The 27,978-nt window shown below is 42.1% G+C and overlaps 2 protein-coding genes and 1 long non-coding RNA gene across 3 annotated transcripts; all 3 read right to left on the bottom strand.

The window, feature by feature from the left end:
* Nucleotides 1-4,079: 4,079 nt before the first annotated feature.
* LOC4351820 (dirigent protein 22) lies at nucleotides 4,080-7,109 on the bottom strand. Its single transcript, XM_015764499.3, has 2 exons — nucleotides 6,757-7,109; nucleotides 4,080-4,615 (listed from the first exon to the last, which is right to left on the bottom strand). The coding sequence occupies exons 1-2, from the start codon at nucleotides 7,038-7,040 to the stop codon at nucleotides 4,435-4,437; spliced, it is 465 nt and encodes a 154-aa protein (XP_015619985.1). The 5' UTR covers nucleotides 7,041-7,109; the 3' UTR covers nucleotides 4,080-4,434.
* Nucleotides 7,110-15,115: 8,006 nt separating this feature from the next.
* On the bottom strand, nucleotides 15,116-19,732 carry LOC4351819 (2-alkenal reductase (NADP(+)-dependent)). Its single transcript, XM_015764850.3, has 5 exons — nucleotides 19,426-19,732; nucleotides 16,611-16,788; nucleotides 16,021-16,187; nucleotides 15,847-15,929; nucleotides 15,116-15,749 (listed from the first exon to the last, which is right to left on the bottom strand). Exons 1-5 carry the CDS (start codon nucleotides 19,657-19,659, stop codon nucleotides 15,371-15,373), a joined length of 1,041 nt encoding a protein of 346 aa, XP_015620336.1. The 5' UTR covers nucleotides 19,660-19,732; the 3' UTR covers nucleotides 15,116-15,370.
* Nucleotides 19,733-25,511: 5,779 nt separating this feature from the next.
* On the bottom strand, nucleotides 25,512-26,570 carry LOC107279803 (uncharacterized). Its single transcript, XR_001542243.3, has 3 exons — nucleotides 26,439-26,570; nucleotides 26,150-26,266; nucleotides 25,512-26,028 (listed from the first exon to the last, which is right to left on the bottom strand). It is a non-coding gene; the product is annotated as an uncharacterized lncRNA (long non-coding RNA).
* Between the last annotated feature and the right edge of the window lie 1,408 nt (nucleotides 26,571-27,978).

Raw genomic sequence — 27,978 nt, 5'->3', positions numbered from 1 at the left:
TACATATTAGGGACAATTGCTCCTCTGACTCTATTCTGAACTATAACTACTAATTTTACCCTACTTTTTAAATTTGCTCGTTTGACCTTGCTTTTTAAAATTGGAGTTGCCGTTTGGCCCTGGTTTCATCACACCGTTAGGGTTTCATTTAGAAAATAGAAAAAATATTTTTTTATGCCACAATGGACCAAAATACCCTTGTACACATTCTCTTATCCTCTCCCTCTCATCTCTCTCACCGGAGCTTGTCTCCTACTCCTCTTTCTCGCCGGAAATGGGAAAGATGGTAGCGGCGGCTCGACAAGGAGGAGGAGTGGCGGCGGCTCGACAAGGCGGAGGACGGCGGCGGCGGCGGCATGGGAGGGATGGCGGTGGCTCGACGAAGAGGAGGGTCGGCGGCGGTGGTTCGGCGAGGCGGAGGAGCGGCGGCGGCTCGACGACGAGGAGGGGTGACGGCAGTAGGGTGGATCCGGCGGAGGCGAGGCAACCAGGCGACGGATCTGGCGGAGGCGGTGTTCTGCGGGAAGGGAGGGAGCGCCGTCGGCGGCGACGCACGGAGGAAGGGAGCGCCGGCGCACAGAGCAGCGAAGCCGGTGGGCGGAGGGAGGTGTGGTGGCCGCCGCTGCCGAGCCGACGCCGCCCCTCCGCCATAGTTATTAGGACCGGACCGGACCGACGGTCGGACCGGAAAAAACCGGAACCAGAGCCCCCATCGGTCCGGTCCAGGTAAAAGACCGGCGTGCAATAGACACAATAGACCCGGCTATGAACCGGTTAGACCGCCCGGTTTTGCTTAAAAAGCGCTATTAAACCGGGGTATAAAACCGCTTTGAACCGGCCTGGACGTGGTTGTACGCGCGTGCATGGTGCTGGTGGGGGAAAATGAGCGAAAATATGGCGTGGGTGGGATTCGAACCCACGACCACGTGGGAGTTGGTAAACTCCTCCACCACCAGGCTACTTGGTTCTTTGTGTATGCACTGAATGATTAATATATTTAGTATTTACTGAACCGGATTAGACCACCGTTCCAACCGGTTGAACCAGTGAACCATTGAACCAAGAGCCTCACCACGGTTTGATTACCGGTCCGGTCTCAATAACTATGCCCTCCGCAGCCGCCGTCGCCGGTGGTCTTCCTCGTGCCGAGCCGACGCCACCACCGGTGGACTTCCTCATCACCAAGCCGTAGCCGCCACCGCCGCTTATCTGCTGCCAGCGGCTGCCCCTCCATTGCTGCTCCTCCGCCACCGCTCCTCCCGCCGCTCCCATTGCCGCTCCTCCCGCCGCCCCCTGTTGCCGCTCCTCGGCCGCGCGGTGACCTGCTGCTTGACATTTTTTTGTTTTCTTTTTGTTTTTGGTAGACATAAATTTGCACTATGTATTTGTGTTTGAGGCAATATATACTGATAAGTGTAATAAGAAAACTTTGAGAAACTGGGTTAAATTCATAAGGGAGCAAACTTAAAAAAACATGATCAAATTAGTAGTTAGTCTTCAAAATAGGGTAAAAAACGCAATTGGCCCTACATATTATATATCATAAGTCCTCTCAAGTACATGCTAAATGCCATTGTAAATATTATTTGCCACAAAATTACTATTTTAAGAGTTTGTTGATGAAACTTTTTTTTTTTGAACTTTCAGTGTGGAATTTCTATTATAAATCATATATATTTTGTAGCTGAATATTTTCCTATAGAAAATTTTACCTTAATGAGAAAAACTTTTCACCTTATGATGAGAAAAACCTATAAATGAAAGTTTTATTTGTAGTTAAAATATTTTCTATGCAGGATTTTTCTAAATGTTGTAGTAAAAGTTTCCATCTATAGTTTTTGTAAAAAGTTCTGATACACAAATTGTTTCTTTAGAAGAATTGAAAACATCGTAGGTTATTCCAAGTCGGTCGGAGAATCTGGTACGCGCGTGTGCACACAGTAGCTAGCTAGACGCCCAACAAGCATGCATGGCAAATGTTGATACGTGATACACACTATAATTTAATTAATCAAACTGTAATCCATCGTGATTAAGTATCTACAAGCACATGCTTTGCCATCCTATACGGTATACCCTTGATATCTCCCACTTAAAAATAGTAATTCATCGAATGGCACTTTGAGATCCGCAATCTTTGATATATAATTTCTAGAGAAGCACCTCGAGATCTTCATTATTTGATACATGATATCTATCATGTATTTTAACACCATACGAAACCGGAGCTATCATCAAAACGAAAAATGCTACTACTTGATGATTGTTTTTTGGAAAAAGTACGAATTAACCTCCCCCGAACTATCACGGTCGACTGAATTACCCCTTGAAGCACAAAACCGGATATTCTTCACTCCCAACTATGCAAACCGGACGAATTACCCCCCTCGATTCAATCCGCGGTGGTTTTGGTCTATGTGGCGTACGCGTGACAGTCCAGTCAGCATTCTATTTATAAAAAAAAATTGTGGGACCCACCTGTCATACTCCTCTTCCACTCTTCCCCTCTCTCTCACTCTTCCTCTCTCTCTTCTCTCTCTTACTCTTCCTCTCTCTCATGGTCATCGGTGGCGGCGGCGGCCATGGTGGAGAGGCAGAGCGCGGGGAGGACGCGGCGGCGGCGGGCGGCGCTGAGGAAGGGGGATGAGGAGGAGGACGACGAGGATGGCGTGCACGGCGGCGGTGGCGGGTGACGCGGCGGTGGGGGGGGATGAGGAGGCGGCCGCTCGACACTGCTTCCCCCTCCCTCCTCTCTTTCTCTCTTTGGCGCCGTCAGGAGAGATCGCACAGCGGGGGCGGTGGTAGAGCTCACGGCATACCCCGGCGCTCTGCCACCTCCTCGGCGCCACCCGCCACCGCCGCGTCCTCCCCGCGCTCGGCCACTGCCCACACGCTAACTGTGCGTCCTTCCTGCGCTCCGCCTCTCCGCCATGGCCACCGCCGCTAGCACCGGAGTGTCGCCCACCACTCCTCCATCGCCATCGTCGTCGTCGTGCTCCTCATCCCCCTCCTCGGCGCCACCTGCCGCCGCCACGTCCTCCCCGCACTCCGCCACCGCCCACACGCCGACTGCCGTGTCCTCCACGTGCTCCGCCTCTCCGCCATGGCCGCCGACCATGAGAGAGAGAGGAAGAGTGAGACAGAGAGTGAGAGAGAGAAGAGAGAGAGGAAGAGTGAGAGAGGAGTACGTGACAGGTGGGTCCTAGATTTTTTTAATAAATAGAATGCTGACTGGACTGCCACGCGTACGCCACGTAGACCAAAACCACCGCAGATTGAGTCGAGGGGGGTAATTAATTCGTCCGGTTTGTATAGTTGGGGGTGAAGAATATCTGGTTTTGTAGTTCGGGGAGGGGGGTAATTCGGTCGACCGTGATAGTTGAGGGGGGGGTAATTCGTACTTTTTCCTTGATTTTTTTACTTGGTTTGTTGGTATCCAAAACACATATACATACTTCCCCATTAATATCTCTGAAACTATACATATAAATACAAACTCATGAGTAAAAAAATATTACAAACTTTGAGTGTGATGGGATTCAAAATCCGAGTAATCAAACTGAGTATGAGAAATCAGAAAATTGGGATACTGCAGCAAATTAAAGGTGGGTGTCGACGGCAGCAATGGTGGTCACACTTGCGAGAACTTTGACGAAATGTGGACAAATCGATCATATCTTTCAAAATATGGCACTACAAATATTTCAGCTTAGATGATCGATACACTCATTGAATAGCGACTACTTCCTCCGTTCTAAAATATAACAACCTAGGTTTAGATTATAGACATCACACCTAGGTCAGATTTATAGTAATAGGTTGTGGTATTTTAGAATGGAGGCAGTAACTTGATTAAAAAAAAAAATCTTCAATCAAGATCTTTATTGATGTACTCCCTTCGTCCCAAAAAAAGACAAACCCGGATTTCCGTGTCCAACGTTTTACTGTTTGTCTTATATGAATTTTTTTATAATTAGTATTTTTATTATTGTTAGATGATAAAACATGATTAATACTTTATGCATGACTTATCTTTTTATTTTTTTCATATTTTTTTCAAATAAGACGGACGATCAAACTTGGACACGGAAACCCAGGGTTTGCCTTTTTTTAGGACGGAGGGAGTATACAACAATCTGCAAGACTGAAACCCTGACAGAAGGACTGCAAATTCCGACATACGCACTCCAGCTACAGAACATCACTCATCACTACATGAATGAAAGGGAGGACCCCCTAACATATTTATTCATTACAAAAAACACACTTAAACACGGGAAGCTAATTTTGACAGGTTAGACAGGGTGGACGCTGATGCCAACTGCATTGAGGCACTTCCCACCACGACAAAAGAAGCCTACAACACTGTAGTTTATTTGACAGTGGGAGCCAAAAGGGCTGCATTCTGCCGACCAAATGTTACCTTCAAATAGGTTAAAAATCGGGGCAAAACCCACGGATCGTGAGTTCAATGATTGTCCCCTCGGGTGTTCGCTCATACACCGTTTTCTTTATGACACCAGATGCCATAGCGAACTCGCCTGTTCCCCCAACAATAGCCCAGTCATGAGTCTCTTCAAATATCCCCTTCACCTCAAGGGTGGATCCGTTAAACCTATTTCAATGATCACACATTGCAAAAATGTCATACATGTTTACGAATTTATCTCAGTGCTACAACATCTATTATATACTAAAAGTCCATTAAATTAAACTTCCTCAAAACGCTCTCAAGCCGACACGTGGTGCTCTAATAAATTAGAGAAAATCCTAGAAAATCTGAGAAAAAAGCAAAACATCCATTCGTTGATCTTCACTTAAATCGGTGGATCCAATATTATAACCCGTTAGATTAGATATTGATCTTAAAACAACCTGAACAGCGGCTACTCCTTCCGTTCCCTTCGGTTCTATTTCCGTTCCCTTCGGTTCTATTACATAGGTACCTACGTACGTAACCAACAATGGTTACTCCTTCCCGTGTACGTACGTAATTAACCTTTCCTTCTTTTTATTTTCCATGTACATAGTGGAGACAAAAATAATAATAATAATTTTTATTATTGATAATAAATCAATCTATCTATCTTCTATTACTCCCTCCGTTTCGTTTTATTTGACACCGTTGACTTTTTAGCACATGTTTGACCGTTCGTCTTATTCAAAAACTTTTGTGAAATATGTAAAACTATACGTATGCATAAAAGTATATTTAACAATGAATCAAATGATAGCAAAAGAATTAATAATTATTTAAATTTTTTGAATAAGACGAGCGGTCAAACATGTGCTAAAAAGTCAACTGTGTCAAATAAAACGAAACGGAGGGAGTATATAGTAAAATTCCATTAGTCTCTCCTGTACATACTGTTCGTTTGGAAAAAAACAAACGACGTTTACTGGAAAAACTTGCGATGGGAAAAAAATACCTTTACCTATACTGTTCATTTGAAAAAAGCACGTAAGTACGATAAAAAAAGCTATAAAACCTTAAAGAAAAATATATGTGTTAGAACCATCGTGGAAAAATAGACTATCTTTTTAAATAGGATTTTCTACACTATAAAAATATAATTTAATGCTCATAAATATGGTCATGTGGCACTTCTACAATCACTCTTAGACTGCCACGTGGAACTACGTAATCTCGTCATCAATTTTCATTTAAATTGATGGACCTGTTATGAATAATAGGGGATGAAAACAAACTAGACGCTAAAATATAGATATTTATCAAAATATAAACAATAATATGATACTCTGAAGATTATCAATAATATGATACTCTGAAGATTATCACGGTCGTATGTATGTTTAACGATACATTTTTTAATGACCAACCTCACTCATTTTAAAAGAGAATATTGTATCTATACCATATAAAATTTAAGCAGTACTGATTAACACTACAAACAAATTGTGTCAACGCAAAACGTAAAAAATAATATTTTTAAGGAAAGAATTAGTTTCATCACATCCATCTTCTCTTTCTTTCCTAAAGGGCAACAAGTAGTAAACATAATTATAGGAGGGACATACATATGATTAAGTTGAGGCAGACCCATTGAAGGCCACCGTCGATAATAGCACTCAACTTCCTACTTACTAATGATCTTTGAGGGTGCTGATAGTGAAATACGACTTAAAATTATGCTCCATGCTAGCTTTGATAGGCACGAGTACGTCACTATAAAACCCATGTTTGAAGGCAAAAGAGAAATAAATCCTTGGTAGCTCCACCTATTAGAGGGATATTGATGTCTAATTTTTATCAGTGTTATCCCATTAACCAATAGAAGCAGTGTTTTTAGAATATTTATTTATATATTTAGAAATAAGAGTTGAGATAAATATTTAGGTATGCATATAGTGGAGATTAATGTTTTATGTATTAATAATGTATTAGGCTTATTTTGGTGATACAGATGTAATTCCATTTATTAAAAAGGCATCTAGCAACAATGATAGTTAGTAATGGTGACAATAGGTGAGTTTACGTGTATTATGAACGAAAATGATTTTTGTTTGAATATAAGAAACATTCTTATCGTTTATTAAAGTCTACGGTCTATTTCACGACATATATATTTTTAATTGTAAGGCAAAATCTATAATTTCTTATATGCATATAGTGAGATATGACTTAATTTTATTAACAATAAATAAGGTGCCCGCGCATATGCGCGGGCTTCCTTTCTAGTTATAAACTACAAATATACAGAAACACAAATATTATTGACATAGTACATATTTTACCTTTCATCCTCGAAAACCAAGGTGAAGGAGCAATGCCAGTTGCCAGCGTAGGTATGCAGGCCCTGCCCTCGGGCAACAAGCGTCGCATCGCTCGCAACTCCATCGTACACCGTCCAATTGTTGACGGTCAGCCCACCCATGGCAGTGGAAGAAACGTTGTCTATGATCTGCTGCTGGTTCGGTTCCGAGCTATTGTAGATGTGGTAGAGGTAGAGGTTGGAGAAGTTGAACTCCCTGCCCTTGATGAGTGCGCCACGAGAGGTGATTTCGTAGTAGGAGGCCATGTATGGTTTGGGAGCTAGCTAGATCAAGGTTTTATGAAGATGATTAGATGTGTCTCTAGCTTCTGCTTGGTGAAAGAGAGATATGGTGAGATGGGCTATTTATAGGGCATTATCAGGGGACATGGTGGTCTTATATGCATGTGCATGTGTACTATTGGCAAGATATTTTGATCAGTTCAAAAAAAAATGTTTTGCTCTGGCATGTGTGTAGAGAGTAAATGATTTGTTCTTGCATGCATGCATAGAGGGATGCTGTGTTATGCCTTTTCTGGTTAAGACCAAATTGCCAAACATTAAATTGTTATTATCATTCAAAAGGAAGATTGTCAATTATTACATTTGAAGCACTCGTATACAGTAAATGTTTGACTCACCTTCTATCATGCATGCCAAAGACGGTTAAAACTTTCGCACATGCATTTATATCCTTCTCTTGATTTTGGGACGGAGAGAGTAGCAAAACTGATTGTAGTTTTATTTTTATTTTCTGGTCTGAATTTTCTTGAAAGAAAAAAATGCAAACAGCTTAGAATTACATGCATGTGTGATTATTTTCAGTCTCGTGCACCACGCGTAAGGCAACTGATGATGAAAGTACAGGTGATAACTAATAACATACTAGTAAGCATGTGAGGTCATGTGGTTAATTTGGCTGGACTAGCATGCAATCACTCTCAGTATCCCTTTTATTTTATTTTATTGCAAGGAGATGGTGATATTATGGATTAAACAGAGAGTGATTACAACCCCAGGGAACAGGATCATGCATACAAATATGGGCATCTACCCTGCATCCAAATAGCGCTCCTAGCTAATTGGAGTAATTTATAAGTCACTCTGTTTAATGCACCTTGATCAGAGGCCATGTGTGCTTATAGCCACGATGCAGGCCTGAACCCACGCCGGACGCGTGCAGCCGCGCGGATGCTATAGTTGAGAGAGACTCAAAACTAAAATATTAATCGCTTCCTCTTCTTTTGGAAAGTATCTCTTCATTCTAAAATATAACAATTTCTAGCATTCAAATCCAAAATATAGCAACTTCTCTGCATACATTCTATTTTCAACCAATCATAACCTTTCTCGATCCATTATCTCCACCAACTTTCTTAAAATCTAACCCTAAAACTCCTTACCGCGATTGGTTTTGTCAAAAGGGTCATCCTTGGCATATGACATTTTCAGAGTCGCAAAATTCAATCCGCCTTCATTAATAGCCGATTATATTTTATGACGAAAACTATTGCAATCGCTAGTACAATGATCAAATGAATTATGCCATTTACAATAAATTCATTCTTTTAAATCTTGAAGTGATGGCATGACATAGTGACCAAGTAATCTAATATAATCACTTTTCAGCAAAGCATCAAAAATATGATCGCACATTGTACAATCAAAAGTATACTTTCTTTTCCTCTAGTCTACACTTTTGCAGAGACGGATTTAAAATTAAGCAATCATATGTTTCAAATTTGTTATCTACCCATGCAGATACATAGTTGCTTATCTCTCCCTTGTCCGATGATTTAGAACTGCTCACTGTATTAGCATAATCCTTTTCAATATTTTTCAATTTTAATTTTCTACTACAAGCAAATAATGTAGACATAAACTTTGGTAATGATGATGTGAAATTTTGATCACTTTGCTATTACCAACAAGAAAATTAACCAATCCATTAGAATTACTCATGATGTTACTACTGCATAAATTATTTTCAGATATATGATCAAATTGGAAAATAAATAAGTAAATTACCTCTTAATGTTACCTTATCTGATGTGTTGGAGAAGCATGGCGATCTCTTCACTTGAACGATGTCCTGGTTCATCCTCTGATGGCCTTCCAACATCTCCTCATGGTCTCGTGCTCCATCATCTTGATGCTTGTTAACTTCCTTGGCACGAAGTTCACATGGGAAAACAAAAGCTCCTATACCTCAAGAGAAATCAAGCACCACTACTTCTTCTTTAGCCAATAATTGTTAAGTGATCAGCCTTTTCTCCTTTCTGATGATACTATACCTCGTCTTCTGAAATCGTGTGAGTTTCTATTTCGTTAGCTCTATGTTTTGTACCTCGAGCTCCTACTCTAACTCATGCCGCTGGCCCTTGGATAGATCATCTAGTGAGACGGTTCAGTTGTCGGGATCGAAAGTGTCCCCGCAATTAATATTGGCCTCATCTTTTTCTTTAATAAATTCCGTGTCCTTATACTTGGATTGTAGAACGAAAAAAATGCTTATTTAATATTCTATCCACTAGCTCCTCAAAAGTTTTGACATATGTATTTCTATTTGCCTCTAGCCAAATTTACAATATTTGAGCTATGTGCGGGTATTTTATTAGATGTTCAAGTTATGGATAAACATTTATTCTATTTGATAAGTTCAGGAATTGGATGTTTATTACAATTTGAGGGTTGTGCTTTCCAATTAGGGTTGTTTTATTGTTTAAGATTGTTTTCTAACATCGACTTGTACTTATATGGTAATAACCATATTATTAAGTGGTCAAGCTGCAATCGAGCCTAACTCTTAATTGTTAGGTTCGAAAGTGGATCTTCATTTTGTTGTACAGTATGAATTTATTTGGTTTCCTCAAGTAGGTTTCATAATGAAGTATACGATTATATTGTACACCTACATTTTATTACGCTTTTATAATATATTTGGCCTTACAAGGCCAAAGGTTTATTTACGAAGTTTACGTTGAGAATAAAATGAGAGCGAGAGATAAGAATAAATTCTCATTGATCATAGGTTTGCATATACATATATACACAGGAAACGGTGGCAACCGAAGGGCGCGATGGATGGAAACCATCGCGCCGGTTGCAAGGAGTGCCAAAGAGGGTGAAAGGATGTGGCCCAACCGCCACGGTTCCTTCCCGTGGAGTGAGGGGTGAGAAGGCACGACACAAAATGCAATGCCTAATCTTTAGGACGAAGGTTAAGGATGAGACCATTCCAAAATTTTATAACAGTTTACTTATATGTGTACATAATATACGTGATTATATCAAGGTTTTTCAACTTCTGTGTGTGAACACATTTTAGAGTTATAATTACTTGGGTAACGTCAAATTTTGGTGCATCTTCTAATTTATAATATTTCTACAATGTGTAAAATTAGGCATATGAATTTCTTTGTGTCCTTTGACATGAACATCCTACAGAGTATTCATTTCCTTCTAGTTTATATAGGCCCATAAATTAGGTCCATACTTGTTTATTGAGAAAATTCTCTATGTACCCATGAAAGTTCACCTAATCCCTTCTATGCCCCTGAATTTTGCTTATTCCCTTACATACACCTGAATTTTAGTCTGGATCCCTTGCACGGTTGCACGCCCTTTTCCCTAGTTGACCGTCAGTGGACCGTTAAATTCTTATGAAAAAGTCCATTTTGCCCTTTGCTACGAAGAAACATAATAAATTTATGGAGTACATTGTTGGAGTGTAGAAATTTGTTAGATTAGACTATTATATTTATGAGTTTGTTATGCACCATATTATTTGTGATAATTTTACTTTAATATGATATACAAAGTTAATATTTATTTATTAGTTACTTAAAGTTTTTTATGTAGCATATGTGTTTGATAGTAATACAATAGATTTGTTGTATAAGACAAATATATTAATATGCTACATAAACAACTTTTAATAACTAATAAATAAGTATTATTTTTATGTCATATCTAAAAGTATATTTATTGCAAATAATAGGGTACATAACTAACTCATAAATATAATAGTCCCGTCTAACAAATTTTTAAGCTCCAACAATATACTCTATTAATTTATATGCTTCTTCATAGCAAAGGGCAAAATGAGTTTTTTCATAAGAATTTAATGGTCAACTAACGGTGAACTAGCGGAAAGGGCATGGAAGAGATCCAAACTAAATTTCATGGGTACATAAAGGAAGTAAAATTCATGGGCGTAGATGGGATTAGGTGAACTTTCAAGGGTACACAGGGAATTTTCTCTTGTTTATTTGTGAAGTATTGCCTTTTGCATCATTTTATCTTCTTCACAATTTGTGAGTCAAGTTTTCCCATGTTCCATCATAGTGTTTTGTGACTTACTCCCTCTATCAAAAAAAAATCAAATCATGAGGATGAATCTGAATATACACTATGTCCAGACTCATCCCCAGGATTTGATTTTTTTTAGACAGTGAAAGTATGCGAAGGGAGTCTAACTCAACTAGTTAGGTTTCTTGCGGTGGTCCCAGCCAACTCGGGTTCAACTCCTAGACTTAACACGGGTGCCTGCATTTATCATATATTTTTTTCTACTTGTTTTTCTGTGTTTTTTTTTCTATTTTCTACATGTACTACACAAACACCTGAGCCACAGGGCTTGTGTTCTTTTTACAAAGCCCATGTTTAGCTATGTGGGTAGATTGTGTTGAGGATATATAGTTTGAGAAGACTATAAGCAGTTTCTACGGTTTTTGTCTACACGTGTCACCTATGGACCAATCAGCTAGCAGGTAACTATTGTGAGGACATCCACTACTTAACCATGACGACGATTAACCTCAACCAAGCGTCGGTTCCTCGCGTAAAACTTGGTGGTCACGGACTGCGAGCCAGTGACGGCGCGAGCGTTTGACCAATTTCCACACCATATCCCTGTCCACCTCGTTCGCAGCACCTCTCATCCTGCTTCGCCCGAGACTTGGATTGCCCTAGAGACCGATGTTAGCAAGATAGGGGCAAATGCCCCGAGGCCAGAAGAGCTACGATGAAAACCACCTCGATTTTGATCAGGAGCAGAAATTGGTCAAAGTATGCACCACAACAAAAGCCCTTAAATCGTGAGCCAAAACCACATGCTGAGAGGCAAAGCTAAAATTCCACATGGCACTTGAGATAATAAAGCAGCTTGAGATGGCCAAGGAATGTAGATGTCTTTCTCAAGCAGAGAGACGACTGAGAACGGCTCTAAAGTGTCGAGTGCTCGGACTAGCTAACATCAAATTACCAAAGAAAAAGACAAGCTTCCCGTGTAACAACGATTCATGAAGGCGATGCAAATTCCAGGTTCTTCAAACTAAAAGCAAATGCACGCCGAAGGAAAAACCATAGACATCAACTGTCCAAACGAAATGGTTAGGCAACAATGCATGATGAAAAAGTGCATCTAATCAATGACCATTTCACATCGATTATGGGGAGGCTGGCCCCAAGAGAACGTGAGCTTAGTTGGCAAGCTTTGGGAATCGGTCCAATGGAGTTGCGCTACCTTGCCAAACCCTTCACATAAGAGGAGATACGCAAAGCTATTAAGCAAATTACCTATAGATAAGATGCTAGGGCTAGGCGGTTTCATGATCAACTTCTACAAGAGTTCCTAGGACATAATCAAGGACATAGTGGCGGCTTTCAACTCCATGTATGAACTGCGGGCACCTCAACCTCCTCAACTCGGCGAATGTAGTTCTCATCCCAAAAAAGTGGGGGTCGACAAGATTATGAATTCTAGACCGATAAGCCAGATACATAGCTTCGCCAAGATCCACTTGAAGCTATTAGCACTGCATCTCCGATGCCTTACGCATTTGTTAATCTCGGTGAATAAGAGTGCTTTTATAAGCGGAAGGAGCATCCAAGATAATATCCTCTATGTCCGGAACTTAATTAGGTGTTAGGTGTTAGCATCGCAACATAAGCTCCTCGCTGCTCTTCAAACTCGACATTTCCAAAGCTTTTGACTCGGTACGTTGGAATTACCCACTGCTCAGCCTTCTACACCAACGAGGTTCCCATAGTGGTGGATAAACTGGATAGTCACCATCCTAAAATCCTCCTACTCTGAAGTCCTCCTAAATGGTATCCTAGGTGAACAAATACAACACGGTAATGGTCCGAGGCAAGGCGACCTGCTTTCTCCCTTGCTCTTTATCTTAGCAATTAATCCTCTACATAGTTTACTCTCCATGCCTACAGATATGGGAATGATCAGTAATAAGCTCAAGGGAAGAGCAATACGTCTACGATTCTCCATGTATGCTGATGATGTTGCAATCATCAACTCCCAAAGGGAAGACATCCTAGTCTTCACGGAGCTCTTGACAAAATTTGGGGATGAAACTGGACTATGCACAAACATTCAAAAATCGTAGGTCGCGGCAATCAGATGCGAGAAACTGGCCATTGATGAATTACTCAAAGATCACGAGGGCTTCTTTCCCAATGAGATACTTGGGCCTACCTCTCTTAACACCTCCAACTTCTCTTCGACAAATTAGCAATATGGATGGTCTGATGGAGGGGGAAGAATCTGGGCATGGCTGGGCGATCTACCCTTGTCAAATCGGTTCTCACTTCACAACCAGTCTACCTCCTCATAGTGCTAAAGGCGAGCAAGGAGTGCCTGGAAGTCATTTTTCATTTGGGCATGACCAAGACACCTAATGGGGGGAAAGTGCAAAGTTAATTGGACAAAGATGTTCTCCCCAATGACCAACAGGGGCCTTAGGATTCTCAATCTGGAAAAATTCGCAAGAGTACTATGGATATGATGGTTGTGGCTCGAATGGAAAGCAAAACATGGGTTGGAATGGAGATGCCATGCGATGAAACAGAGAAAATCCTCTCCGTGGCAGCTACAAGTATCACAGTAGGTGACGGGGCCTCCATTAAGTTTATGGGATTTAGTTGGCTAAAGGGACAATTGCCAAAGGATTTATTCTCAGGGGTGTACAACATTTCAAAGAGAAAAAAACCACATTCTAAAAAGAAGTTGTAACCAATAACTACTGGCTCCAAGATCTTGATCTCCCAATCACCCAAGGCATGACGGTACTTCTCATAGACCAACTATTCAACCTATGGACTGCAGTACAATTGGTGGAACTCACCCCACCGAACCCAACGAAATCAAGTGGAAGATTACAGTTCATGGCGAGTACACGGAAACTTCAGCTTACATGGTGTAATTCCTAGGCTCCGTCAACATGAACTACGAACTACTTATTTCGAAGCCCAAGGGCCCACGCAAATGCAAATCCTTCATGTGACTAGTTCTCCAAAACAAAGTTTGGACAACGTTCAGATTAATGACTAGACATGTTCTCGAAACTTCCTTCCATCTCCTCGTGGAATGTAGATACAAAAGGAGGATTTGAGACATGTTAGCAACTTGGATCGGTACGAGCAGATCAAGCCGGACTCCTGGAAGGCAAAAAACAAGGTGCACAAGTGCTGGCAGGCCCTAGCCATGTGAAAAGGAGTGCCCAAAAAAGGGTTGAGAACCCTCTTGCTGATAATTATTGGGATATATGAAAAGAGAGAAATTAGCGAGTCTTCCGACGGGTAGAGCTGTGAACGCACTACAACAAAAACCTTATGTAGAGGCTCTTTTGTAGAGACACTTTTTAGAGGCACTTTCAAAATCGCCTAAAATATTTTTACTCTAGAGACACTTTAGAGAAATTTTTAACATATTTTGTTAAATTATCTTGTAGAGACATCTTTTCGGCACTTTGAAATTTGCCTCATGTGTAAAGGCATTTTCTTAAGGCATTTAAAATGATGTAAAGGCATTTTTCCAAATATTAATATATATCAAGTAACTAGATATAAGTAATACAAATAACATATTTACATGTAATTATATGAGGTTGGGATGGTTAGTGCATTGAAGATAAAAATAGTCAACTTAAGAGGTCCATGAGTTCAAGGATTGATAAGGAATAATATTTTTGTTTTTTTTCATATTGATTTGCTATAGTTGCCGCAACATATTATTGCCTCTACAAAGTGTCTCTATTTGCATAGAGACATATTATAAAATACCTCTTACTTCATAGAGACAATTCATCAAAAGGCATTTATGAGACACTCTACAAAATGTCTCTATAGCACTGTAAAGGCATTTTAAAAATATCTCTATAGTATTAGAAAAATATCTCTACAAGGTGTATTTGACAGTGCTCCTGCAAAGGAAAAAGGAGGAAGGGCACACCTGGATGCTTGCAGGTGCAAAAATACTAGCTGAGCTTATGCCTAGAGGGATGTAAATCCTCTGTGAAGCTTTTGTTTTCTCCCTTGCACACTTGTAAATTTTTACTCCTTTTATTAAATGAAATTGGCACTGTCTTGTGCCTGTTCTTTAAAATAAATAAAGAAATAATTATTGTACTTAATTTTCTAACGCAGTACAATACCAAACACACAACCGAACTGTTCTGAACATATCAGTTCTTTATTTCTGAATCCAACAAGCTAAACTGGAAGCCCTTATATCTAAATTTTGAACAAGTACGCTACTGAATAATGCCAACTCACGTACCGAGCAACATGGCACCGTATCACTCCCGTGCGACGGCAACGAGCTGTTTGCCGATGCTGCTGCTAGTAAAGAGCTTGACAAGTGCTGCCGGCGCAGCGTCGAGCCCCTCAACGACATCCTCTGTGTATGCCACCTTCCCTTCCTTCAGGTACCCGGCAATCTGCTCCTCGATCTGGTAGTACATATCATAGAAGTCAAACACAAGGAATCCCTGCATGCGTAGGCGCTTGGTGACGATGCAAATCATGTTATACACTCCCTCCGGCTGCTCCAGGTTGTACTGTGAGATCATCCCGCATGCCGCTATGCGGCCAGCTACCCGCATGTTAGGTAGCACTGCGTCTAGCATTGCACCACCTACATTCTCGAAGTAGATGTCGATACCATCTGGAAAACACCTGAGACAAGCCAAATCAGCGGGTTTGTGTTATTGCTCTATTTGGAACATTGTAATTTTATTTGATTATATTGGAAAGAATATGGAGGAGTGCAGACCTCTTTAGGGCTGCCTCGAGGTCTAGCTCCTTCTTGTAGTTGAAAGCATCGTCAAAGCCAAATTTGGTCTTCAATAAGTTGACCTGGAGATGCAGCCGGTGGATTCTTAGCAAATGCAACAGGACAGGAGCTATGAGAGGGCATTGATTTTAAGGTCTATTAGATTATACAAACCTTTTCATCAGAACCAGCACTACCAACCACGTAGCATCCTGTGATCTTAGCAAGCTGCCCAACAATCTGACCTACGGCGCCGAATGCTGATGAGATGAAGACATATTCACCTTTCTTTGGCTTGGCCACTTCAAAGAATCCACCATAGGCAGTAAGCCCTGGCATTCCTGAATGATCAAAGATAGTCAGTTAGAGAAGATAACGAATTGGGGGCCCCAATTTGGCACTTATTTAATGAGCTGTAACAAAAATAATCAACCACAGGTTAACTGGAAATGTCACAAACTATAACACTTTGTTTAAGATAAAAGGTTAAGGGGATCAATCTAACTTTTAGATCAGAAAGGACGAACACAAAATAAAACACCATGTTTTATCAGATGTGAAGCAAATATATTAGAGGATGGTTTTCAGGGAGTAAGGGTCCTCTGGGTCTATGGGGCCCACATGTCAGTGAGCAGTACTGTAGCAGAGGATCTGGATTGGTTTTCAGCAGAGGATCTGGATTGGTTTTCAGGCAACGCAGTTCAAAATTTCCTTTTGACAAAAACAAGATAGTGTACACACAAACAGAATGACAAGGAACTCACCCAGAATACCAGTGTAGTAGGACAGAGGAAGTTCAGGGTGATTGATCTTGAAAAGTGTTTCTGGATTGTTGATCACCGTATATTCTTCCCATCCGGTTATCCCCCAAACAAGATCACCTGCCTTGAAATCCTGGTGCCCAGATGATATCACCTTCATCACGCCAAAATTTACCAAAACCTGAAAAGTGTTTATCCCATAGGATAGCAAAAATATATATACTAGTCATCAACCCGTGTGTTACGTGGCTATAATTATTTATATTATAGAGTTTTAAAAATTTAATATCTGTCAATTACATCAGTTACTAAATTGAGAGTTAATAAATTTGAGCATTCCGAGGACAAATATATCTGTGTTTATTGTTCGAAAATCAAAATTAGTATTTACCAAATTGTATATAGAATCCATTTTCTACTATTTCTCTTGTTATATTCTATTTTCTCCAGCTGATAAATTTGTTTACAGTCCATGTCATCATCACTGGAATGACTGTGTAAGATCCTGTATCATTACTTCAAGTTAATATAGATACTTGATCATCAAAGTCTGGTTCCTGTTTAATAGCTTTGAGTTGATATTGCTACAGCACATTAAACATTTCAAACTGTCTGGAAGATTCAGAATAGCATAACACCTTTGTGAGGCTCGAGATTTAGAAAATAACCTGATCAAAATTTTGGAACTAATAAGTTTTGATTTGTATTGATGTTGTTGTTTCAATTTAATATTTATATTGTAAATTTGAAATTAGTAAGCACCCAACTACTACCTCCATCCAAAAATATAAGCAGTTTTGGACTTGACATGGTATTCAATATGCTACTTTGATCAATAATATTTATAAAAATAAGTTATTTTAAATAAAAGAAGTAGCTTATTATGATTGTTTGTTTAGTGATAAATCCGATAACTTCATTCTCACATGACCAATCTTTTTTATTTTTTTGATGCTAGCAGTCAAAGTTAAAAACGTTTGACTTGCTTATATTTTGGGACGGAGGAGTACATTTTATTTGAGTTTCAATTATATATGTTTCATGATTTAATAATTCTAAAACTTTAGTTAATATATATTGAGATGTACCCGGTTTGGAGTCCCAGTTATAATTTTTCTTTTATATTTCTATAGTTCCAAAATTTAGAATTAAGAAGTACAAAGTTTTATTTGAGCTACCCAATTAAAAATTTCTTTTACTTAATTATAAAAATTAATAAATGAGTAAATTTTGGAAAAAAAAACCTCTTTTTTTGGTGAAAGTTGTAAATAACAACATGTATTATTATTTATGGTACATGGGAACATATTCTATGCACACAAGTTTCCCGGGCACACCGACTAGCAAATGTCACATAAAATTCTAGAAAAAATTGGACACATACTTCCATTGGAAGTATTACACATATGCATGAAATTTTATTTTCAAATTCATTATATTTTAACTGTAACAAAAGAGATAAAATTCTAAAAGATTTTTACCTTTAAAACTGTCATATTTTTCACCTTTTTGTTATGGCTAATATATAATGAATTCGAATACGAGCTTTGCAGATATGTATAATACTATTAGGTGTAAATGCTCAATTTTTTAGAGTAAATTTTATAAAACTACAGATACTTTGCACGATCTATCACAAAACTACAGATCTAAGAATTTGTTTCACAAAAATATAGATTCAGTGTCTTCGTATAAATAAAACTGCAGGTACTTTGCACAATATATCAAAAACTACATATTTAAGAACTTGTTTAACAAAACAATAGATTTAATATCTTCATTTATCAGAAAACTATAGGTTTAGTGTCTCCATTTCTAAAACCTGTAGTTTTGTGATAATGAGGACACTAAATCTGTAGTTTTGTGATAAATGAAGACACTAAATGTGTCGTTCAGTGATAAACGAATACACTAAATCAATAATTTTGTGATAGATTATACAAAGCACTTGTAGTTTTGTGATAAACGGAGACACTAAAGCTGTAGTTTTGTAAAACAAGCTCTAAAATATGTAGTTATGTGATAAATTGTGCAAAATACATGTAGTTTTGTGAAATTTACTCAATTTTTTATATAACTTTTCATAGCATTTGGTAGTTGATTTGCATGGAGTGTGCACGATAAGCTTATTTGCATAGGATATGTCATAAGTAGTTTAAACTTCAAACATTAGGTTTATGTTCACAAGAAAATAATAGAAAAAGGAACTGAGTTTTTCACCTGCATTGCAAAATTAGGGAAGGGAACTATACAGATTTTCAACATGGAATTTGGTATAATTCGGTAAATATTCATTCAAGAAAAAAGAAAAAGGAATAGTTTGTGATCATTAATGGTGATATATAATAACTTAATTAATAGTAAACACGTAAAAGTGCACACAGACTCATTAGGAGCAGATTACTATATTACTCCTTCCATCCCAATTTAATTATCACCTAAAATTAAATTTTAGGTTTTTCTCAAAATACTCACCATCTTAAAAAAACATATATTTATTTATTTGTGCAAAAAGTAAACGTGCATCGTGAAATTCTTTCGATGCATGCAACCAAGATTAATTTATATTCTGTTCAACCCATGAAACATTTAAAGTGTGAATTAATTATTTATGTTAGATATGAAGCGATATATTGTTCAATACATGAAACATTTAAAGTGTGAGTTAATTTATATTGGACATGAAGCGACGAGCACCTTAATTGATGAGAATTAGTTTCAGAATAATGGATGTTTTGGTGTTCTTGGTCTTGATGCTCTTTACTTAGATAATAATCAAATTGGGATAGAGGGACATAGTTAGTTCTACAACTCATACCTCTCCTAGAACAAAGTCCGGAACATAGCTAGGCTCCTCGTGGTAGGTCATCCGGTTACGCATGTAGGGGTCGCATGAGATATACAGGTTCTTGACCACCACCGTCTTCGACCCTGCCGGCACGGCCAGCGGCGGTGCCTCCACCGTCACCACCTCCATGTCGTCCTCCGAGACAAGTCCCGTCACGTACCGCTTCAGTATCACCCTCTTGTTGCTCACCACCGTCGCCGCCATTGTTGCCCTCGTCCTACCCTTTCTTCTCCGAATGAACTGGGAGGGTCTGCCTAACCAAGCTACAATTGGATGCCTGCTTGCTGCACAGCAGGTAAGGTCGTATATATAGGCAGAATAATGCACTGCTGGCCTTTCCTTCTCCGAATGAACAGGGAGGGTGTCTGCTAATCTAGTTAGGAGTACTTATTTGGGGGAGAGTCTACCTAATGCAGCTACTTAACTGGGGGAGTATCTCCCTAATCTAGCTACTTAATTAGATGCCTGGCTGCTATAACCTAGCTACTTAATTAGCTAGATGCCTGGCTGCTATAACCTAGCTACTTAATTGGATGCCTGGCTGCCGCCCAACACGTAATTTAAGGTCGTGTATACGCGAGCTGAATGCTGCAAAGAAATGTTTGTTAAGACTTACATTATTTTAAGCCAAATTTTACTATAGGACATTCCGTTTTAACCGTAGAACCACAATGTGATTTTTAGAGAAAACTTTCGACAATATTTTATAAATCCTTCCGAAATGATCACATAAACTATATATCTTGTCGGCTTCGCCGCCCTCGTCATTTAACCTCGTCAATCTCAAACGGCATGCTGGTGCAGATTGTTTGGTGAAAACATACATGAAGTTTCGTAGCTTGGACTTGCTTAACGTCACAACAACAGCGTCCGGATTAGATTACAGAAAGGAATCGGGAGTCATTGGAGACGGATGGTGTAGTTTATGCAGTGAAAGCTATCTCACACCACAGTCAGCCTATCACCTTGTATGCAATGCTTGTAGTCTGAATTTCGTTGGTTAAACTTGCCTGGAAGTCTGAAAATTGGAGCTGGTCCTAGCATTTTGCCTGAATCAAAATGCATCCTGGGAGTACTGAAAAATTGTAGGTATGCTTTGTTCAATGTGTGACTTGTTCATTCAGTTTCAGCTGTGAAAGCTCTCTCACAATACTCTCCGGTCTGACTTGCTCATTCAGTTTCAGCAGTGAAAGCTATCTCACAATACTATGCTATGCTTGGAGAAAATGGTAGCCAGACCTGCTCTGCTTTGGACCAGCTGATGTTTCCCAGCTTTCCTGCTTTTTGCCATAGTCTTTGGTGATTTCCCTTTCTTCTGTGTTAACCCTGTTCCTGTCCAATATTATTTTTCTCCTTTCTCTGTACTTTATTTGTTCTTGCAAGTGTGCTGTATACATTAATCAATGAATAATGATCAGCATTTGGGGTTTTTTTCTTGGTTACTGGTGTAGGTTGGTTATGGTGCCTGCTTGTTTTTCCATTGGTTGCGACCAACTGCTCTTGGAACCTTAGTTTTGTTTGATATGGCTACACTCCAAAAGGTCCAGATCAGCAAGTGGGATCTAATTAAGATTCCTCAAGTTCTATCCGTTCCTGAAATTATTTTAGATAGTTGTTATGGGCAGAAGAGACAAGTGATGAGCTAATCCATCTTCCTAATGAACTATCCCCCACCCCAATAATATTCCCAGCTGAAACTACTGAAGAACCTGAGAGTGCAAATTAATGAAGAACTGAAGTATAGAACCATCTGGAAGCTAAAACTAGTAGACTCACTTTGCTACTTTGTACCTGAAAAGAGTGCTTAGATTTTGTGATATATTCATGTTTTTTGACCTAACAGTACCTGTGTGTATGCTTGTTGTGAATCTAAAATTTATTCTTGTTGAATTTTGGCCAGCACCCTTGGCTTTCTTAATTGCTATACTTAATGGAGTACAAATTTGGGATGCATACAAGAAGTCATACTTTGATCTACGCGTAATGTTATTTGTCACGATCAATAATTATCCTGTGGTTGGAAACCTAGCGGGACAGACCGTTAAAGGTGCTAACGTATGTTTGCAGTGCCCATATGGCACCGCGCACCTATGGCTCCTCCACTCAAGAAAATTGGTTTACATGCGTCATCGTAGATTTCTCTGAAAATCACACCCTTACCATAGGAACAAGAAAGATTTTGATGGGACTCAAGAAGAGGGTATTGCTCCTAAACATAAGATAGTGGGAAAGAAATCTACAAATTGCTGAAGGACATCAGAGTTACCTTGGACCGACGATGCTATGGCAACAGCACGTGACGAGCCGATCGAATAGAAGAGAAACATGTTCGTCATGCAGTCGATGTCATACATGTCGAGAAGAACGTATATGACAATCTTGTTGGCATTTTGCTAAACATACCTTGGAAAATTAAAGATACTCTGAAGTCTAGAAATGACATGGAAGAACTTCAAATTAGCGAAGAGTGGCACCCTCATGAGAAAGAAGGTGGAGGTAACTACCTCTCGACTACATGCCACACCCTCAGCAAGGCCGAGAAAACCAGTTTTCATGAATGTTTGTTTATATGATATCAAAGTTCCATCTGGTTACTCGTCAAACATTAGAAAACATGTCAATATGAAAGATAATAAATTAGTTGGCATGAAGTCATATGACTGTTACGTGATGATGACCCAACTACTCTCCGTTGTGATAGGAGGTATTTTGCCTTAGAAAGCCCAAGGACCAATGTTGGCCCCCAGTTTTATAACACAGGGAAACTCATGTGTTCACAATACCAACTCCCTGGATCAGTAGGTTGGCATCCACATGTTACATATCTGGTACATCACAAACTGCATTGTTTAGATCTTACATACTTAATATTACAAGGGTTGCCTAAGTGTGACCCAAATAGACCAAGTCTAGTAGGATGCATTAACCAAGTTCCAAAAGATAAGATAAGATAGCGAAAGCGAAGCTGTGGCGGTCCACCTACTCCAGCATCTTCTACGTCTAAATGAAGTTCAAAAGCAAGGGTGAGTACCAACCGTATTCGGAAAGCCACTACTATAGAATGCTTTTAATGCACATGAGGGCTCAAGTATGGTTTAGTTTACTTGCAGAAAGCTGAATTTCGTAAAGCCTATGATTTAGCAATTTTAACTGAAAACAACGTTGAGTTGTTATTGTTGTTTATTAGTGATGGTTCATCAACCTTCCCAAGCCTCGTTTGGTCCGGTTTACCCTCGCAACTACCAATGTTTGAAATTTTCCACCATTTTGACCTTCCTGCACATCGGGCAAGGTCACACCTTCCTTTTCAACACTATTCTAAGCAAGATTAAACTTATGAGGCTAGTCAAAGGTAGTAGAAGTCTCGGCACTCATTAACCGCGAGCACCGCTATTCAAGTAGATTTGTTTACTCACACTGCAGAGGATGTACGCTTTGAATCCCATACTCTATGACGCATCCAACACATGAGACTTGAGACTTGTCACGGCCTGGTTTTTCGATTTCCCTTGTGTTGCTGCACCCGCTCCAAGGACTATAACCCCTCATACACCCCGGTATATAATTAAGGTGCATCTTAAATTTTTGACTTGTCGTTCCATCGATCCAACACAAACGTAACAAGTCCAGAACTACCATGACATGTGCCACCCTACTTGGGTTACCTATTCTACCAATTCTATACCCACTCAGAAGTGCGACCGTACTCAGATCGTTTCCTATATAGCTTCCTAACTTGGTCCTCTGACCAGGGTCAGCGGCTAGTGGTTTCATAGAACCACCCATATTCTATATGTGCCACCCCGGTCAAAAAAGTTTTGTTTAATTAAGTTTTTGGTTTTTTGTAAATGTCTGTATATTGCGGGTTGCGCTATGTCTCCACCCGCCTTCGAACAGTCACCCATGCCAAGCGCCTGCCCCAACCACATCCATATATAACTAGTATAGAGCGAAAAATCGTTTAGATAGCATTGGTAAGTGGTGTCAATAGTTGACCATGTATAGATATTAGATTCAGGCTGCAAGGAGTTAAGGAGACAATATCAAGGTGGTTTGTAACCATGTTTTAGTACACAGTTTTATAATTAACATGTTCTAGGAGGGGGCGTAGTGACTTGCCTTAATCAATCAAAGGTTCTTGCTCGGCTGGTTCGGTTTCCTCCTCACAAAGGTAGCCTGTTTGGTTGAATCGCGGTATTAATATAACATAACTTTTGCTCCAACGGAGAAGGCAAAGATCCTAGAAAAAAAAGATAAAAAAAAATGCAAAACCAATGCCATTTTATAGATCTTGTATTTAGAAAAATTTTGGTGAAAGTTTCGTCGAAAACCGACTTAAAAAGAGAAAGTCACGGGCTTTGGAAGATTTAAATTTGACTTAAATAAATCCAATAAAAGAGAAAGGGAATTGTTGGGATTTTCTTCCATTTTCCAAAAATTGTTTTTTAATTGAAAAATCCATGAGGGGATGAAAGGTGGGGCCTAGATCAAAGCTTTGACTGGTCAATAAGACCTTTGACCGGCCTGGGGCCCACATGTCGGCCTCACAGTTTTTAAGAAGATTGTTTTAAAAGGATAGGAAGTGGGACCTGCATACTTAACAGTTTATTTTTGATTAAATCCTCTGCTAAGCGCCTAAGCCTAAACCCGGTTTTGAAAGAGTGGGCCCCGCTGCCCCGCCCGCATGTCTGTCTCTGCTCTCTCTCTCTCTCTCTTACGCGCGCTCTCTCCCTCTCTTTCTCACTCGCTCTCTCGACCGAGTCAGCACCGGCGCCGGCGGCGAGGTGCTCGGAAGGCAGTGCGGCCGGCGATGGCAAGCTCCAGGGAACCCCCGCCATCTATGGACAGCGGCGCGCGGCCTGGGGAGGACAACGGTGGCCGGAAGGGTTGGGTGCAGCGGCCAGCGGCCGTGTGCGAGCGCCATGGACGCCGGGGAAGCGGCGGCACCGCCGCACGGGGGTGCGAACGGATAGCTCCGGGGCTTGGACGATTCCACCGGCGCACGCGCACGGGGTGGTGGGGGCCGGATCGAGCACGCTTTTCCCCAAAAGCGTCATGGCGACGGCGGCCGGGGTTCGATTCCGGTGGAATCCGGCCGCCAGCGGCGGTGACCCAGTGTTAGCGCCCATGGTGCTCGACCGACGCCTTGGGTGTTCGTCCGAGGTTCAAGAAAGATTTTAAGAGTAAGCTCAAGTTTTAAAACGTTCGATAGGGTTCACGGCGCGTAGCGAGGTTTTGCTCGATCTCCATCTCGCCCCGGCCTTGGCGCTGCTCGAGATGGGGCGAAGAAGAAGGGTGTTCGACATGGACGGCCTCGCCCGGCTGCCGAAACGGGAAGGCGGCGCATCGAACGACGTACGTTCCCCGGCTTGTCCACGCGCGACGCGTTCGTCCGCAGCGCGTGTCGCACTCGCACGGCCGACATACCGCGAGCTGCGAGCACAGCAGCGGCGGTGGATGCGGAAAGACGGCAGCATAACGGTGGCGAGGCTCTGTCTTCTCCGAGAGGAGGGGAACGAGCCGTCGGCTCAGCTGGTAGCCAAGGGCCCGAGTTGGGCCGGCTAGGGACGTATATTACATTTTTTCAGGAAAAGGCCTAGCTGAGAGGGTTAGAGTTAGAGGGAGCTAGCCTAGACTTTACAGGACAAAGTCCGTTTCACAAACCAGGAAAACCTCTTTTAAAGACTTTGGTTATTTTCTCCCAAGTCCATCGTACACCGTGTTACACGGATCGAATCACAAAAACTAAGCCAACCAGAGGGGGGTGAATGGTTGGTATACTCCAAAACCAAAAACTTTTAGCGGAAATAAAAGTTACCCTCGAAATCGATGGATCACAGTCTGACCGAAGTAGTAGCGCCGGTCTGACCGCCTGATGAACGTCGGCCTGACCGATGTAGATTAATCGGTCGAACCGTCGAAATCACCTGCCGCTGCCTACCTGCGCCGCCGGTCTGACCGCCCTAGCGCCGCTGGTTTGACCGCCACTTGTTGCCGGTCTGACCGCCGGTGAGATGCCGGTTAGACCGCCAAAACCCGATGAAACACTAATCGAAGAACTCTCAAAATAGATGACAACTTTATTGCTTCTCTCTGTGTTTACAAAGTGCACCAACAGCACTCCTTACAAAAATCTCGACTGAACTCGAAATCCTAACTAAACTAACAACTCAATTGCTCTCAAAAGCGATAACGGGAAGCCTCACGCTCCCCCTCTATTTATACATGAGGTAGGTAGCCTAAAGCCACGAACCAAACTCATACTAAGAGTCCTAAACACACATTGTTCATCACAGAATAAGAATCAAAACACACGTTGATCTTACACACCGGCCAGCTGTTGACAGTCAGCCCACCTATCCCAGTAGAAGCAACATTGTCTAGGATCTGCTACTGGCTTGGTTTTGAGCATATATTGTATATGTGGTGCAGGCAGAGTTTACAAAGTTGAACTCCTTGCCTTCAGTGAGTATGCTGCTGGGGATGATTTGGATGTACGTAGTAGGAGCCATTGGTGGCCATGGTGGTGAGAGCTGGGCAGTGGCGGACCCAGGATTTGAACCCAGGGTAGGCCTAGCCAAAAAAAATTCGAATGTAATAAATATGATTCGATATATAATATGATAAACGATATGGTATATAACTCTAAATGATTCAATACAAGTAGAAAATAACAAATAAGTTTGAATCTTACCTAAATCAAAATGTAATTTTTTTTTTGCAAGAAGTTCACAAGCATTTTTTTTTTGCTGCATGCTTTTGAAAAAGCAATGGAATGCTCGACTTCTCCATGCCTCAATCTCCTGGACTCCTAACAACCATGAACCATCAAACAATGCATAATTGTTATATAAAGGGGTAGTACACTAGTGCTGCATAATTGTTATATAAAGGGGTAGTACACTAGTGCTGCCTGTTGGTCTACTACTAGAACTCTAGTCTCTAGATTCTAGAAGGGGGAGAGGGACTGTGGAATTGCTCACCGGAGTCCGGAGAGGCGAAGAGCCGGAGATGGAGTGGCGCCGGCCGCCGGCCGGCCTGGGCGGCTGCTGACTGGGCGCTGCTGCGCTAGCCGCTGGCAGCGTCGCTGCGTCGGCTGTCGGGCTCGGGCAGGGCGGGAGCCGGGAGTGGGACGCCGGGAGCAGGACTGTGGCCTGCGGGAGGCCACTGGGCGACGGCCGGACGGCGCGGCGGGACGGAGAGAGGACGCGGCCGTGCGGGCGCCGGCACGGGGCTGCCGCCACGGCTGAGCGCGTGCGCCTGGCGGGACCGCGGGAGCCGACCAGCCGGGAGGAGCGGCGGCCGGCGGGAGGAGCGGCGGGGGCGGGAGCGCCGGAGTCACGCCGGCGGCCGGCCTGCTGGCTCGCGTCGTGGGAGCGCCGTCGCCGTGACGCCGTCGAGTGGGAGGGGAGAGAGCGCACGCCGCACGGGGGGAGACGACCAGACTGGAGAGGAGTCAGGGTTTTCTTTGTTTGATGGGCTAGGCTTTTTTCGTGGGCCAAAAAAAATGAATACCTAGGGGTCTCTGGGCCAAATTTTAGGGTAGTCCTGGGCCTACCAGGACTACCCCTTGGGCCCACCCCTGGAGCTGGGGAACTAATTGTTTTTGGGTGCTGTGTGGTTGGGAACCTGGGAGCAAGATGGCTTTCTGGTGCTTGGTATTCATGGTGAGATGGGGTATTTATAGCTGGGCATTCTTTGGGCCGGCAATAATTTTTGTTATTTCGTTCAGGATACTTTGATTCGCTTTGGAGACTTTGCTGGGAAGAACAATAGCTTTCAGTATGAGGCCATTTACAGTGTGCCACCAAATTATACCGGTCCTCTCATACCACACAGATCAAGAACAGTGCTAGTCACATGCTCCACAATGCAAGCTACAAGTAGTGGTGGGTCCCACCATCTCTCTCCTTTACCTTTTCAACTCCACTGCATTGGTTTTCTTTATTCTTTCCTTTACCTTTTCAACTCCACTACTCGGTGGAGGAAGCGAGGTGAGCGCCGGCACCGAGCGAAGTGGTGGTCGCGTGGCCCAAGCAGCGCCGGTGACGGCTCCTCTCCTCTCTCTCCTCCTCTCCTCCTATCTTCCGATCAACGGCTAGCGGGAGTTGGGGATGGCGCGGCGCTCCGGATCTGGAGGCACGGCCCTCTCTCCTCTCTCCCCTTCGTCGCCAGCGCGGCCTCCTTCTCCAGCTTCCTCACGCAGCGGCGGCGGTGGAGGAGCCCCGGCGACGCGACGGGCGGCGGGTGGCGGGCAGGTCGAGCGGCGACGGCGCCAGGTGGTGGGGCGGCCCGAAACGCGGCGGCACCGGGCTGCGGGCGGGGCGGGTCGAGCAGAGATGGCGGCGGGCGGCGGGCGGGTCGATCGGCGATGGTGTCGGGCGGTGGGCGGCGGGCGGCTTGAGCTGTGATGGTGCCGGGCAACTGGGCGGTCGAGCGGCAACGACACCGGCCGGCGATCTCCCGTCCTCGTCGCTGGAGGACTACGCGTTCACCGCCCCACCGCCGATGCTTGAGCGAAGC

This window comes from Oryza sativa, chromosome 12 (assembly GCF_034140825.1).
Source record: "Oryza sativa Japonica Group chromosome 12, ASM3414082v1".
Taxonomy (NCBI): Eukaryota; Viridiplantae; Streptophyta; class Magnoliopsida; order Poales; family Poaceae; genus Oryza; species Oryza sativa.
The sequence above is the reverse complement of the archived record's forward strand: the minus strand, read 5'-3'. Positions and strand labels throughout refer to the sequence as shown.